Genomic DNA, 17,446 nt, shown 5'->3' on the forward strand with positions numbered 1-17,446 from the left:
ATCTGTAACAATCAATTGTAATTAATAGAAAGTTAAGAATATGTAACAAATTGAATTACCTTTCAGCAAAAAAGAAACGATATGGCAAACAAAATGGACTATGAGCCCGAGACTCCATACCGAGCAGATTCGCCCCTCAGCTACGACGTTGAGGAGGGAGAGCTCAGTTCAGGATCAGGACTTTCAAGTCCAGGAACAATGCGCGACAACGACTCTGATTGCAGTACGCAGACAGACGATCGTTTTGATAACCCACAGGACCGGATAACAACTATGAGAGTCGAAATGGAATGTGCCACTTCCGATCAACACACACAAACAGCGTTGAACCAACCAACACCGAAAGAAATCGCACAGGTTATAAAGGAACAAGTTATTAGGAAAAAACAAACAGAAAACAAACGTCATCAAGATTCCTTTTATAACCGAACAAATAATAACGTAACAGAACAAGGAACCAGTACTAACGTACATAGTTACCAGAAAAACAGACCACGTAACGGTGACGTAAATAACACGCCAAATACAGTATACCAATCGCCACCTCTACCTAACTATCCACCACCAGTACAACCACCTCCACCTAACGATAACGAACACGAATTACCACAATAACGTTCAACAAAGTTTATCAAATAGATATCCATCACATAGATATCCATCACATATAAGACCGAACAATCTACGATTCCCGTACGCCGTAACACCCCGAAGCAACAGTAGGAAATCATTTTTCCACTAATCCACTAAGATAGATATTGGATAGAAACAAACGCTGAATGGACAACAGTCCAACAACCTGACATAACACAAAAAATAAAATTAAACAAAACAGACACCATCGCTACTAGATTCGAAGTATTTCCACTCGTCGAACGCGAGTGCGGTTCATTGCAACCATTACACAAAACAGAATATGATGATATATACATCATCTACGAATACGGATTCGATATGCATACTGGACAAAAAGTAACAAGAAAGAAAGATAAATTTGACGATGAAAAATTTATCAGAATAAAACCAGAACAAATAATATCAGAACGTACACGATATGAAGACGAAGATAACAAACAATACTATTATGGTTTTGTAAACGAAAACACACATTTGAACATGAAAATGGACCTTTACATGAAAAACATTTACTCACGAATAAGTCTACAAGCTATAGAATTCTATTCACAAATTTGCGAACAAACCAGAAACCTTCGACAATTATCATTAACACAAGTACAAAAGAACACTCCGCTATTAGGATATATCCTCACTGGAGACAGATCAATATTTGTCAAACAAGAAGGAGTCAATGTAACGAAAATGTACAAATGCGCGAAAAAATCATCACCCCTATATGTACCACAAACACGTGCATGTTATGATAAAATACCAATTCTATACAAAAACAGAGAACAATACGTACACCAACTAACACGACAAACATACTTATGGGCGAAGAAAGTCCCATGTTCACACAGTAACTTTGATCAATTAATATCAATAGACACTGATGGAACAGCGAGTCACAGAGCCAAACCATACCCTGTAAAAGTCGAAACAGCACTGAATACTATTTCACCTGAAGAAATAGTACTAGACAACATGTTTAGTAAAGCAAGTTTGATAGAAAGTGGTATATACAGTAGAGAACAATTAATTCAAGAACGAAAACGAGATCTACTACACGAATACATGCGAGACCGCGAAAAACCATTACAGGAAGCTACATCAGCAAATGCGCAAAAACTGTTAGAACTGGAACAACTAGGATTACTACAAACATACAAAACTTATGAACAATCACTAAAATGGTTAAAAGATCTAAATATTAATGGATATAACTTCCAAATCGACCAACCCAGTGTCAACTGGAAAGAAATTTTTGACGGCGCATGGCTAAAAGAACAAATATTATCAATTTTTGGTTGGCCATGGTACATCTTGGAAAAAATGGCAATCAAATACGCCATGATTAGTATGATACTTTTATTAACAAATCTTATAATAAAATTCTATAATGCTTTTGCAATTCATAAAGCAATTGGCAAACAAGCTAGTATTACAAAAATACTTTTAACAGGAATATTTGGTATCTTCTCACAGACATTAACACAACTAGTAGCACAAATTCAAGAAGAAGAAACTAGTCACGATAGTGATGAAAATTATTCACACTATACCAGACATAATAAACCAAGGAAGAACATTTTTCGCCGACACTCTTCAGATATAACACATATAACAGATCACAACGATAACGATAAACCATCACAAATTTATATTGATACTAATTACAAACACTATAAAACAACTATTCTCAGAACAGATAAGGGACTACAGTTACGAACAATAGATTCACCACCGAAGAAACAAAAACCACCATTGCCAGAACGAAAGTACAAACAAGAACCATTAAAAACTGAACCATTAGAAACAATAACTGAAAACAAATTACCCATACTACCACCACAACTCATCACCCCACCACCTGCATATCAATGTTTAGGGAATAACGTATCTTTTAATACACCCCAAACAACATCGCTTATTACACCACATATCGCACCCATCCCTAGTGCGCCTAGCATCCAACAACAATCATCAACATTTTATGGAAGTTCATATGATCCTCCTTTGGGTATTAGTAAAACAACACCATACGAAATCCCACAACCATCACCTACATCGACAAACCAACAAAACCTCATACAATCAGTTAAAACTAGCAGCCAAAAAAATGCATAACCGCAGCCATAGTTTAGACATCCTCAAAAATGATGACCAACCACATTCGAATGAAGTAACATATTTTGACACTCATTCGGCAGATACATATGAATTATAAACCTGTACTCAGATATGAACAACTAACATGCTTTATACTATTTCAAAGACATTTTTACTCACCAGATATTCCCCTACTTATCCTAATTTAAATTCCCATACACCCGCCACCCATATTTCATGTATTTTCCCATATTTATACTTAACACATCTGATACATTCGAGAAATACATGTAAACTTCCTCCTATTTCTTGCAATATAGCATACATATATAAGTAACACAATGGTACTAAGCAATTCAACACAGAAACATATTCCTGTACGAATATGAATGGACATTGTATTCATAAATCATAATACCGACAAAGGAATAATAACAATTGTATAAAAGACAATAACAAAGGTACCACTGATAACAAGTGTGTTTGTAACAAACTAAATGAACAACGTTTCATATATAAATCTGTAACAATCAATTGTAATTAATACAAAGTTAAGAATATGTAACAAATTGAGTTACCTTTCAGCAAACAAGAAACGATATGGCAAACAAATTGGACTTTGAGCCCGAGACTCCATACCGAGCAGATTCGCCCCTCAGCTACGCCGTTGAGGAAGGAGAGCTCAGTTCAGGATCAGGACGTTCAAATCCAGAAACAATGCGCGTCAACGCCTCTGATTGCAGCACGCAGACAGACGATCGTTTTGATAACCCACAGGACCGGATAACAACTATGAGAGTCGAAGTGGAATGTGCCACATCCGATCAACACACACAAACAGCGTTGAACCAACCAACACCGAAAGAAATCGCACAGGTTATAAAGGAGCAAGTTATTAGGAAAAAACAAACAGAAAACAAACGTAATCAAGATTCCTTTTATAACAGAACAAATAATAACGTAACAGAACAAGGAACCAGTACTAACGTACATAGTTACCAGAATAACAGACCACGTGACGGTGGCATAAATAAGACGCCAAATACAGTATACCAATCGCCACCTCTACCTAACTATCCACCACCAGTACGACCAACTCCACCTAACGATAACGAACACGAATTACCACAATATCACGTTCAACAACGTTTATCAAATAGATATCCATCACATAGATATGCATCACATATATGACCGAGCAATCTACGATTCCCGTACGCCGTAACGCCCCGAAGCAACAGTAGGAAATCATTTTCCACCAATCCACTAACGAACAATCCCCAACAACAACAGTAATGGAAACAATATGGTTTCAGGACAAAGATCCCCGAACACTGAATAACTCACATAACAGTAACTATAATCCATTATTAATGTATCGTAATTCGTCTGAAATGCCATTCGATTCACGGGACTATAACTTTGTAATGGCACTGCTATCTAACCTAAAAGATCGTGTCTCAGAATATTTTCCACCATTACCTTCTGAGAACACGAATACAGTGAAACGTAGTACTAAAAATATGGGACGCGATAAATACCATCAAACAGCATACCCAATTTTAAAACAGTTCTATAGTCTAACAGAACGCTTTTTATACGACTACGACTACGAATTTAAAGTACCTATAACATGTACATTTGATAACCTCGTAGCAAAGGCATCACAAAACCTTTCCACATAAAGCGTTTTTGACCACCAGATTTTTCAACTCAGCTTCAATTTCCTACATCCGACACCAAAGGATGTTCAGAACAATAATTATAGAGTACATGCAACGAAGCTGGTCCACAACTTAATATACTATTCGTTTTTACGCGATAAGAACAAGAATACTACAAAGAGTTATATACATATAAACGATCATTTAACATCACCATATTTTCTTAACTACGGATACAGACTAAAATGGGAATACACAATTGGAACACTACGTAATTTCGACCCAGTAAAGAATTACTATATCTTCCAACCCAAGGAAGCGCCCGAACGACCGCTCATTGTACCCATAGAAGCGTTAGAACCGTGTGAGGAATATCACACTTACCATTTGGAAGGCAGCGTAACAAACAGAGCTGTCCTAAACCGGATCCAATATAACAATGAACGCAAGACCTCGGATATCGAGAAAAAAATACGACACTCGGTAAAAACATCAATAACAGAAGTGTCACTAGATGAAATAACTGATCTCGTGGCATATTTTCTTTCAAAAGATGATCACTTCATCAAGGAATATCAACAATATAGGGATCGAACAAATCACCCTAAACAGACAGAGAAACTCTAACAAGGAATATTCTGTAAAAAGTTTTGATGTAGTAACAAGTTTCGTAATGCCCAGAACAATATCATTGTAACATTGTTATACATCTAACTATAGATGTTCCTCTGCATATTAGTAACAACTAACAACTATGTTTGTAACAAATACTCAAATACTTTTCCTTCAAAAGGAAAAGAGGAATTATTTGGAAGATTGAAGATTGTATCGTATCCGGTGAACCTTTCACACAATGATGAAGTAACTGTTAATGAGAATAAGGCAATGGGACATTTTTGCGCTCACCCATTATAAAGAAAATAAGCGAGATCTGTAAACTTCAACAAATTTACAGATACAACAAACGCGAAAAATAACATTGAACAATAGTTACCCCACACCAGTAGAAGTATGGAAAAACAATTCGTAAAAACTAATAGCATCAGAATAACCCCTGATTTCGGGAGACATCAAAAATAATAATACATGTTCATCTTCAGTAACGAAATATAACAAGGCCAAAAAGTCACACGTCACTAACAATTTCCATGATTGTCAACAGAGACTTCAATTGACAAATAAACTCACTACCTCCAATTTCTTCGTCGAATTGCATAATTACAATTTCAAAAACTCTTCCAACCTGAAGGGATACTACGTATTAACACAGAACACTTACAAATACATAAATATAGAGAAAAATAGTAAACACTTTAAAAGCTAACAAAAATAAATCAGGTAAGTCAGGTAAGTCACCGGACATCAGGAGCACCACACACATCAACACTGGAGCTACCCAAAAGGATCTTCATCCACTGGAAGTGGTACTGGAATAGATACTTTTGTGGTTATTGATGTTCATTGCTTGCTCTGTGGGCAACCTATGTCTGGTACTCTACTTTTTGACGAAAACGATTACCAAGCAACACATTCAAAAAGAAAGAAAAAATCCTTCAGAGAGAATAAAGAGAAATTGACTTATAGTACAGAAGACTTAAAACTCTAAAACCCGGAAAGATGGAGTCAGTGTTGACTTCCAACAAAAAGATTTAGAGACTTTATTTATGTTAACAAATCTAAACTAAAATACTCAACCCTGATTGGTTGAAAAAATGGAAATAGCTTTCCTTTAAATGTTTATCTGTTTACCCATAGGTAACACAACACGCTACCCCTTTAGTCGGTACCAGTCATACCTGATATAATATTAAAGTATATTTCTCTCTCTCTACTCCGCTCTTGTTTTAGTATTGAGATATACGTTAGACTTTAGCCTTGCGGCCGGTGCACTGTCTACTGAAGCTCAGATAGAAGAGTAACAGACTAGAGATCTAGAACTTTAGTTAGTCAGGTAAGCCTTAAGATTTGACTATATTCTTGAGACACCTTAAGACAGAAGTAGAGTAACCGCTCAAGGTAACCCTACCTCAGCACACGTCTTACCTCATGAATTCTGTGAAGGCACTGGATAACATTTTTTATGGTCTGATCCTTTCCTAACAATCAGTATATCGTCTGGGAAACCATAAGTATTTTTCAATCCTAATATTGTGCAATCTATTGCTTTTTAAATTTTCGCAGGCAGATCTGTGAGGCCACCGAATCCGGTTTGAAATCGGTGTGTGCCCGTCATATCTCCACTTATTATTTTAAAATTGTAGTGATTGGCTTTTTCAGGATCTAGGTTTAGTTGGCTACATGCGTAATGAAGCTCTAATGTGGAAAAAATGTAGAGCTTAGCGATACCGGATCACTAATTTAATAAGATATGGATTCGATAAGAATATTTTTGTTGGGCAACCGATATTTATTTTTCTGTATAGTGTTAGTAGGGATTTTTGGGTCGAGTGCTATATGGAGAGATTGATCATTCTTAAAAGTAACTACAATAAGTGAAACAGAGTATTTGTCTGGGCAATTTGTAAATTTTGTGATGCGTTCTTCATCGAGTAAATTTTCAAGTTCAGAATTTACTTTATCTTGTAGATAAATAGGAATGTGTCTCCCATTTTGGTGTCGTGGTTGAAAATGTTTGTGGTGATTTAGATAATTGATTTTTTGATCTTCCAATTCGAGACTCCAGATTTGGGAATGGCAGAGCTACCTTTTCTATAACCACGCAATATGGTGAAATGTTATTCACTTGATTACCTTTTTGGGATGAGTGTTGTCTGACCGCAAGTCCAAGTTGGATAAAGCAATCGCCACTGATGAGCGGTTTGAGACCATCAGCAACAACTGTGAAAGTGGAAGATGGTATATAGCAGCCATTGCTTGTTACCGGGGTTCGAATTTTAACATCAATTTGAATTAGTTCGTTCGAAATTGTCCTTAGTTGTGGTTTGTTGTTTTCATTTACCCATATCACAGTTGGATTACTGCTGACTATTCGCGCCGCGAGTGACTTAATTAATATGCTACATGCGCTTCCTGAATCAATAAGAGGTTGAGATGTTTCCGTTTTCGATGGGCTTATTAAGAGGTTCGGTTTTCTCGAAATCATCGTTGATTGTGGCAACCATGTGGTCTTCTCCACTACTGTAGTCTGATTCCCCCAGTCCTGTCGATAAGTATAAATAGTTGACTGAGTTCTTGGGTTGAGGTCCTTCTTTTGTCTCGACCAATTTTTTCTATTGGTTTGGAGCTTTTCGTTTTTTTGTTTTGTCTTCTGCATACCTTGGCAAAGTGATTTAGCAAACCACAATTGTCACAGGTTTTTTCTGGCCATTCATTTTTCGCGGTAACCAGGGATCCATACTAACCCGCAATTAGAGCAGTGGAATGGTGGTGGTTTAGAAACTTGTCTGTAAAATCGTTCCTGAGAGAGCAAGTTGAGGAGCGAGTTTTGGGCGGATAATGTATTGCGTTAACGCTTTTTTGTTGTGAGCTTTTATTTGATGCCAATTTCGCATCCCAATTTCCATGTTGCTGGCCGACTCGAGAGCTTCACTCGGTTGTAACCGTTTGTTTTAAAACCCTTTTCTTATTTGTGATCAATTGAGTTGGTGAGGAAGATAGCTCTGAATAGCGTCTGCTATTTCCTCTTGAAGTCACAATTTTCAAATAGTTCTTTACCCTTTCCACAGAAATGTTCCACTGTTTCTCCTCGGAGTTGTTTCGTGATGAGAACAACATGCCTATCGAACGTTTGATTTCGGGGATCTGATGAAGGCCTCTACCACAATCTTGCAAAATTCTGCGGTGGAAAGAGTATCTACCATGATGTCTGGATTCTTGCTATTAAGAATTCGGCGCCTCTCCACACCGATGCTGAGTTAGAGCAATGAAAGTTTTTCAGTCGGCAGGTGGCCACGGTTTATCCCCACAAAATATGCCATCTTTGGCATCTATTTTGGCAGATCAGTTTCTGCTGAGGGCTTCGGGCACTAAGTTCCTGTTCCAATTTTGCTGAAGAACCGTTGATGGTTTCTTGGTATATGGGTTCCATGGGCATATCTACCATTTCTGGTTTAGGGACGAGAAGTGTATCCAAGATGATGTTCTCCTTAGCTAGCAAGGCTTACTTGTATTTTACCTTCCACGCTTCCCAACGGAGACGTGTGTCACGGGGTAGCTTTGTCCCAAAAAGCATCGATTCCCAGGAGATTTCGTTTATTAGCTGGCTGCGCCATGTCGTACTTTATCACTTTACTATGGGCTTCGCGGCGCAAACTCAAACTTTTAAAATCAGGATTACATTTCGCCAGGCGAAATGCTTAATTAAATGTTGAGCTCAACTTTGCGGAACGAAGTCAGAAGAGATTCTGATTACAGAATTTGAATCGAAAAAACAAAACAATGAAAGCTGAATTGGATGCAACAAAATGGCATGTAAACAGACATGTCTGATCATGCAGCGAAAATGAAATGAAGGTGAACAGGAGAAAACGAACAAGCGGGGAACATGAGATAAGATCTCAATAGAATCATGACTTGAAGAGCAAATAAATAGAACTAAATTATTGCATCGTATCAAGATTTACTGCACAAAATTAAATAAAGATGATCAAGTATCACACTGTCTTCGAAAATTTGTTGATCCCAGTGCAAAGTTCGATTTCGAAGATTGATATCGATATCAGAAATAATCTCGACAATTTTTGAGAGTTAAAAGATAATTTTATACATTGAGCATCATTTCAGCTATTTTTATGTATGTATGGCTTTTTAATTTTTTCAAAGTTGCGTTTTGTTTTCAACATATGCTGGTCAGTATGCTAAGGGATAGATAAAAATAAAAGAAAGGTTGCAGCAAAGTTATTCTTTTAAGAAATGCAATTACCGATACGGATGTTTAAATTCCAAACATTTAAGACAGAATGAAACGATTGATCTATTGAGCTTAAAGCTGCTCGACACCAATCACATGACACCAATCACATTTTTAATTTTAACAGATTGAAATCCAGGGTGAGGGTAAGTTTTAGTGTATTAAACTATTTACAGCGAACTAAACTATTTACAGCGAATATCATTTGGATTGCGATGTGAATCGGCAATGTGCGTTTGAACATAGTTCATAACATTGTTCAAATCAAAAACCAGCATATTGAGGTTGTTTTTGATACCACTCGAAAAATACTTTCGACTAAGCTAAGCTAAGTCATTCATTAATTTCGCTATTTCATTTGCTAATTTTTGCAATTTCAGAATCAAGTTTGACAGCGGAAAATTGCCAAAGCGAGATCATTGTAACCAACACTTTGATAACGAATTTTCTGATTTTCTGATTAACGTACCAAAGCTGTCCGAAACGACACCAAACCAGTGCAATACTGTGCGGTAACCTCATACCGGACTGGTACAATTAAACATCATTGTAATATCCAAAATAATCAGTCAAGTTAGCTTCCATCCGACAAATATACTTAAAAAATATTGAGATAGCGAACAGAAGCAATGCATTCAAGTGAATAATTGAGTCACCCAATGAGCGGGGACAATCAGTACTAATACGTTTTTGACGTCGAACCCAATGAGAAGGGATCGGAAAATTTTGATGTTCCTCATTTGGGTCGTTGCGAGTGATTCTTTTGATTATTCGAACTAACTGATAAACATAACCGACTAACGTCGGGCGAATTGCTCTCAAACGACCGGCGGGCAGTTGTCAGCACCTAGCCACTGTTTAGTGAGGTTAGCTTTCGCTTGATTGAAGAGGCGTGAGGCTAGGGTAATAGACGATATTATCACGCCACATAACAGCCGCTGAAGTCAACAAAAGAGTTAAGGAAGGAGAGAGAGAGAGAGAGAGAGAGAGTGCGAGGTAAAACGTGAGCGAGAAAGAGAAGAAAAGAAACGCCAACCAACACACACACACAGAGAAAGAGAGAGAACTAGAAATTTTTTCCATGAGATTCTAGCCTTGTTAGTAACTAAATCATATAAAAAACTGAAAGTGCAAAATTCAGAAGAAAACTTTCCACATTTCGCAGTGACGAAAATGTTCAAAGAACATTTTTTGACTCTGGATTTTTGTCATGTAACCCATCTGCAAGACTTAAAAAGCTTCGTTGGCCAGTAATAATCGTTAAACTCAAAAAAGGACTCAAAACTACAAATCAAATGACAAAAATTTCAAAAAAAAAATTGAAAAAAAATCATAAGTTTTATTAAAAAATCGATAAAATTTGTGAAATTAAAAAGTTCAAAACTATTCTATCGCAAAAAAATTGTTCAGTAACCTATTATCAAAGCCTATACGAGGTTTCTTGGGGCTGGAAGAACTTAGATAATGACAAATTTTGAAAAATTTGAAAAAAAAATTCAAGCTTTATCCAACAATTGCTAAAAATCGTGATGTTCAAATGTTGAAAAACATTCTATTACCACTAGAAACTATGCAGCAACGTATTATCAAACCCTTCAGGAGGTTGTCTGAACCCTGAGGCTGAAAAATCTTGAATAATGAAAATATATGTTCAAAATTTTAAAAATATAGCAATTTTTGTCAAAAAAATGCTAAAATTCGTGATGTTTAAATCTTGAAAATGATTCCATTACTTCTAGAAACTACATACTAACCTATTATTAAACCCTCGAGGAAGTTCGTTGGCTTTTGAGGCTGGATAAACCTAAAAAACGACAAAAAGTTTCAAAAACATTGAAAAAATTTGCAAAATTTATCAAAAAATGCAAAAAATTCGCAGTGTTGAAATGTTGAAACCATTCTATTACCACTAGAAACTATTCAATAACCTATTATCAAATCCTAGAGTGGATTTCTTGACACCTAGGGCTGAAAAAACTTGAAAAACTGACACAAATTTTCAAAAATCTTGAAAAAAATTGTGAAAATTAGTATAAATTTGCGTTTTTAGCTAGCGGTTGTTCGTCAGTAGCTAGCCACGGGTGGGGGGAGGGTGCATGGGGGTGCCGATGGGGTTGGCGACAGTCGGGTGGGGGGGGGGGTGGGGGAACAGGGCGGTGGGGGGGGCAATAGTGGGGGGGGTCAGCAGTGGGGGGGGGGTGGGGGGGGGTCTTCAACCTCTAAGAACCGCTGTTCACACCATAAGTATAAGACTCCAAAACTGTTTGAGCTGAAACAGAGCTAAAAGACTCTAAGAGCACTTAATGCCAGTTGGGCGCTACCTGTTTATCCCGTTTTTGAGGACGAAAAGTCAAAAGCGTCAGACGAAAAATTGGTCAAGCGAAAAATCGCATAAAAAAAAGACCGACAGGACTAATATAATTGCAACAAACTTCGTTTGAGAGCAATTAACTACAAACTTCGTTTGAGAGCAATTAATAACAACAATGATCAGTTGTGATCCAAGATTTTACAGTTATTGATGATCTAATCATGATTTATCCACGAAAAGTAAGCACCCTATTATAGCCAAGTTTTAAAATGTAGATAACTCATATTTTTGATATTGTTTTGATTAAGTCTTGCTTCATGCTTCAACGCCATAAATCACCAATTGAGACAAATTGTGTTTCATTCAAAAATTTTAACGACAATCTATTGTGTATTTAATGCTCGTTTCGAAATAGTTACTCAGGGAATCAATACAAATGCGTATATTTAAATATGATACATTAAATGCTTTTTCGCCGGAACTCCAATGATGAAATGCCTGATTTCGCAGTAGTTGGAGGAGAAGGAACATAACTCTAAACTTTTGACAATCAAGATAGCAAGATGATCAATGCCTAAGATGCTTTACTCAAAATCAAAAGATAAATTTGAAGACTTTAATTCATGCGAAATTTCATTATAGTATTTTCTTTTAGAATTAACGGTTAGAAGTATTCATTTTAATGGCAGATAGATTTCTCTATATTCTTTCCGTGAACAGTTTAGATCAGCACTACTTGTGAAATGCGGTTGTTTTCTCATAATATTGTTCAGACATCTAGACGCTAAGAAGCAATGCCACACCGCCCATAATCCATCTAAACAATAAAAAAAACCAGTTGACTAAAATTTTTCATCATCTGGAGCTAATTTTGTTTTTGCAAAACTATTATGCAAATATATGGGCAACTATTAGAAAAAATTAATTTGGCCAAATGAGGAGGTTCTGCAAGCAAAACAGCTGCTGTAATTTAAGACTCTAATATCAGAATTAGGTGACATTTTAAGTTTTAAAAAGATTTCTAAAATTATCTAAAATTTTGTAAGCTCATATTGTATTTAAAAACTCTCAGTCATTGCTCTTTAAAATGTGAGTAATGCTGGGGTGTACTTAAAAAGAGTCTCAAACTATTAATTGGAAAGGTGTGTATCTTACTTGGATGGTTTCTCTTTGGTCTTGAGGTTGAACACCCACACGAATGTAGGTCCCCTCACTCTAGTCTTGTACACTGGACACGGGTACATGTTCTTCACATCAGCCTTGTCCACCGGAATAGCTAAAGATAACAGGAACAATATTACATTGATTAATTGAAACGACCGAAGTAATCAGACCATTCTACTTATTGGTACCAAGTTCTACAAAAACAAATTACTGAAAATAAGGCAAAAAATAATTAATTTTTTGAAATTTAATCCCACGAGAAAAAAATCAAACTGACGAAAAATTGATTGAGTTACAGTTAACTTGAATCAAAACAAAATGAAAACATTTTCTACCACGCCAATTTTCTACATAAGACAGATATTAATTTATTGAGGAAAGCTGACTATGAAAAATTTCTTGTTGACTATGATAAAAAAGTTGAATGTATGAAATGTATTTAAAATTTACCCTTGAGATACAATACAGGCATGTTGGGAGTCAACTCCTTCAGCCTCGCCTCAGACAACAACCCAGTTTGTGTATCCCATCTCGCACCCTCCATGAACAGACCATACAGGTATGCACCCTCTCTCGGGGGACTGCCGAAGTCCTCTTTGCTCTTCTTTGTGACGTCACAAGAGATGGTCATTCGATCGAGTGGCCACTCGTTCTTACGCGCAGTCTGCTGCATAATGGCAGTCAGGAATGATTGCGGGTTGAACAAACCACCCAGCCACACCTAAATGCATACCATTAGGGTTGTTTATTAAAAGGAGAAACTGTTTTTAAGCATAGCCAGTTCCTATTAAATGCCAAGCAACAATCCTTGAAGAGATTGCTTAAAAATTGGTATACTTTGAATAGATTCCAGAAAAGCAAATTATATAGCCTTTACACGGACGAGTGTTGAGAATTGCATAGAGTGGTCAATTTGAAGCACAAAATTGGTAAAATTTTGTTTAATGTTATTGTTCCCACTTAACCTTCACTTTTTGTCCCCATAAAATTATTGGCAAAATTTAGTTAATTTTAAGTTTTTTGAGCAGTGACATATCACTGAGTTTAATCTAACAGACATCTTCAATCTGGACGAATAAAAAGTATGCTAACTAACAGTGTTGGGAAGAGAAAAGTCATTGGACCATATCTCGAGTTCCTTGATTCTGAGGAGGAGGTCGTTGTACCACTGGGTCAGTCCAAATGTCGAGGGGTATGCCTTTGATTCCCAGGGTCCAGGCACCTTGTCCATGAAGAGAGCATTCATCAGATCCTCCATTTGGGGTGTCACTGTCAATTCACCCTTCAGACCCAGGTTCAACTCCTGTAAAAATCACCACGAACAATTAGTATGCCCTTAAATTGCGGTATTGTAAACTCATTTTTGAGCCTATGTTAAAAGTATTGGACCTTTATTTGAGCCTTCATGGGCTTCCAGCTTATCAATTATAAAGTGAATTCAAAAACTAATCTCCCAGAATTTTACGAGTCCGTTATTGGGCAGCAAACTTCGACTAATCAGAATTCTTTGTTACAGATTTATAGTAGATGGGTTGCGCTGTATGTTTAAAGATGACCGCATGCTGTAAAGATGTCCGTTCATAATCTTTGCTGCAGCTGATCTTTTTAAATTTTTCTATCGCTCAAAGGTCGTAATTTCAGGCAAGAACTTCTATTCAAGTCTAATTCCAACAATTAGTACACTGTATTTAGTTAATATACGAAGATTCGTAGTATAATTATTGAAATCTTGGTTTATAGCCGATCATTGATATTATTTTTATCAGCTCGCTACCGTCTTGGAGAAATCTTTAGAGCTATTTCATAGCGTACCTTGAGAGATCCCCGGATGGTGTTGGTGAGTCCGTTCATCCTCTCACATTCCTGTAGACACACTACAGTGTATGGAGTCTTCTCCTCTGTCTTCCCGTGCAACTCTGTCATGTTGAAAGCATCAGGCAACTTCTCCATTATGTCATCCAGGGTCTGCTTCACCTACAACACCACCACACGTCAATACTGCCCCCCCCCACCCCCCAGGTACCGCCAATACTAATCCCAAATACAAACTAATAGTTGTTAAATCTGTTACAACCACGTGCATTTTTTTACATAGCGACATACTATATCACAACATATAGTCTGCTGTAATTGGGGTCAAGAAAAACACTGTACAAAGAAGTGCGCCTTGGAGGCAGGTTTGGGGGGGGGGGGGGGGGGGGTTGCCCATTAAACGAGGGATGCGGTGTGTGGGCAAGAAATATCAGATTGAATTATGAAATCTGACGTTGGATGAAAATCTGGGTCTTTCTCATTATAGCCTCCCCCATTATGGTATATTTACCATGATTGGGGGCTATAGGTTATCTGACCACTAAGCTGGGGGGGGGGGGGGGCTATAATGGGAAAGATCCGAAAATCTGATAGATCGTCGATTGTCATGGTAGCATCTACTTAGATGTTGATAGATAATTATATTTTGATAGATAATCTTTTTCTTAGGCAATCATTTCGAGTCCAAACATAATTTAGCTGAGACACCATTACTACATGTAATGCACAAATTGAGGAATATGAATAACGGAGGTTTTTGATAGTTTGTTCTAAGATGACTCACTCATACTAAGATGATAGTCAGTTACCCGTTCTTCTTCACTCATAAGAGAAGAATGGCTAGTAGATAGCCAGCAGTTAAGCCCGAAAGAGGAGGAAGATGCACTAGAACTACAATTCCGCCGTCCCTAATACACATGTGTCAATTTTAAATAGTAATAATCAGTCGGGACATAATCAACAAAACAAGCAAAACAAGATATTGGAACACTTCTGTAAAATATTTCTTTAAAAATCCAGGAAACAAAATATCCCAAAAAGTTGGACTCCTTACATTAAACTATGCAAACCAGTCAGATAATAATAAAACAGCAGGATAAGTTCTGATTTAATTTCTAAAGAATAGATTGAAAAATTTTTAAAAATTCATGAATTGACCAGCAGACTAAGCAGCCATTACGAGTCAAGCAGCCAAAAAATAGAGTCAAATTCAGAGAAATTATTATATTACCATATTACCATTTAAATTGCAGATTATTTAGTATTTTGATGTTAAGGTATTTAAAAACAATGTTTCCAATCTGAAACCCAAGAAAGCGAACATAGATAACAAGGAAGCTAATAGAAATCTTGCTCGCCGCATAAACGACAAGCAAAGCCAAAAAAAACCTGAAAACCAGCAGAAATTTGTAAAACTTATCGTAAAATTTTGGGGACATTATCTTAAAAGCCTGTTTTTATTGCTGAAAGTTTATTACTGAAATCTACTCAAGAAAACAGTTGCGAGCTAAAAAATAATTATTGGCCCCTGTACTCATAATACGCAAAAACGACATAAACTTTCAAAAATCATGAAAAAGGCAAAATAAATTAAAATTTTTCTTTTTTTTAACATAAAAAAACTTCGTTTAAGAGCATTTAATCAACAATCTTTAATAAAATTTGTTGTGTAACAATCAAGTAAAAGATCAACGCTTGACAACTGTCCTATTCGATACGGACTGCAAAACGAAAGCTGTTGATCATTCTAGGTGGCAAGAGATTGTTGCTTGAAGAGTTCATCAACGATCATCAATGATGACAACTTTGGCTGAGACAGAGGCCTTGTTGAACTCAACAACACACACAATTGTCGCCGACCTCACGCATGAGCAATGTTTTTGTTCAACCGACCTTTCAATTCTTTGACACAAAAAAGTTTGACCGCCAAAGTCCTGCAAGTTTTAAGACATGGAAAAATGTGAAGCATATATTCAATCACTTTTGAAAGTAACTCGTGAGAGAGTATTTGTCGACATCTTTAAAGAACCCCAAATGAAGCGATAGTGGTCAGACATCACTTAGAGTCAACGACCTTGTCTGAATCCTGAAAGACATGACCCCTCGTGGATTTTAGCCTATTGAACGTGTTCTGGAAATCTACGTAGGTCGAGAAGAACAACACCGTGTTCTACAAGTAAAAACGGCGTACGGAGCGTACGTTTGCCCGGGTTCCACCCTCGAACGCGTTTTGGCTGATTAGCCTTTTAAAATTTTTTCTCGGAGCGGTTTTAGGCAACTTGGGCTACCCATCCCTAACAACTTGTCGACTTCAAGTGTTGATGGCCCTTGTTTCCCTCGCAGAACTCAAGATCTACTCTTGAAATATCGAACATAAAGAACGGAGGAGACTTGGCTGCAGATCAGCGTTTTATAAAGCGCATTATTTCTTACGGACAAATTTGAAAAGATTTTGAAAAGACAAATAAACGCGGCACCCTAAAAAGCTTTAGATGTTATGATAAAGTCCACAAAAACATAATACAACAAACAAAATCGATTATCATCTGTCTCAATTTTAATATAAATCATCAAATATTAAAAAAATGTGACCACGAAAAGCAATATTTTTTTAATGTTGAAGACTCCGAACTGATAACCACGGATCAATACTTTCTTGACTAATCCAGTTAGAAATTTTAACCCAAACTTGCTCATCGCAAATTAACTTGTAGTCAATTTATCCAAAACAAAAATAAAAATTAAAAATTGAAGTGGAAGTTATTTGATCAAAAACCAACAGAAACCACAATTGTATTTAAACCATTTGTGGTTTCTCATTTGCATCGTAGCAATCGGAAAACCTTTTTTGAATTTTTATAAGTAATACAAATTCATAAATTCATACATGATAAACTG

General features: G+C 36.7%; 1 protein-coding gene across 1 annotated transcript in view; it reads right to left on the minus strand.

The window, feature by feature from the left end:
- Positions 1-12,174: 12,174 nt before the first annotated feature.
- LOC142341590 (dynein beta chain, ciliary-like) overlaps positions 12,175-17,446 on the minus strand; it is a 56,242-nt gene continuing 50,970 nt past the window's right edge. Inside the window, exons 32-36 of the mRNA XM_075392642.1 lie at positions 14,549-14,710; positions 13,833-14,039; positions 13,187-13,457; positions 12,728-12,848; positions 12,175-12,389 (exon numbers count right to left, since the gene is read on the minus strand). Coding sequence (XP_075248757.1) covers positions 12,350-12,389; positions 12,728-12,848; positions 13,187-13,457; positions 13,833-14,039; positions 14,549-14,710 — 801 coding nt within the window. The 3' untranslated portion in view covers positions 12,175-12,349. The remainder of the gene's footprint in view (positions 12,390-12,727; positions 12,849-13,186; positions 13,458-13,832; positions 14,040-14,548; positions 14,711-17,446) is intronic.

Source organism: Convolutriloba macropyga, chromosome 6 (assembly GCF_964194025.1).
Source record: "Convolutriloba macropyga chromosome 6, txConMacr16.3, whole genome shotgun sequence".
In the NCBI taxonomy this organism is placed as follows: domain Eukaryota; kingdom Metazoa; phylum Xenacoelomorpha; order Acoela; family Convolutidae; genus Convolutriloba; species Convolutriloba macropyga.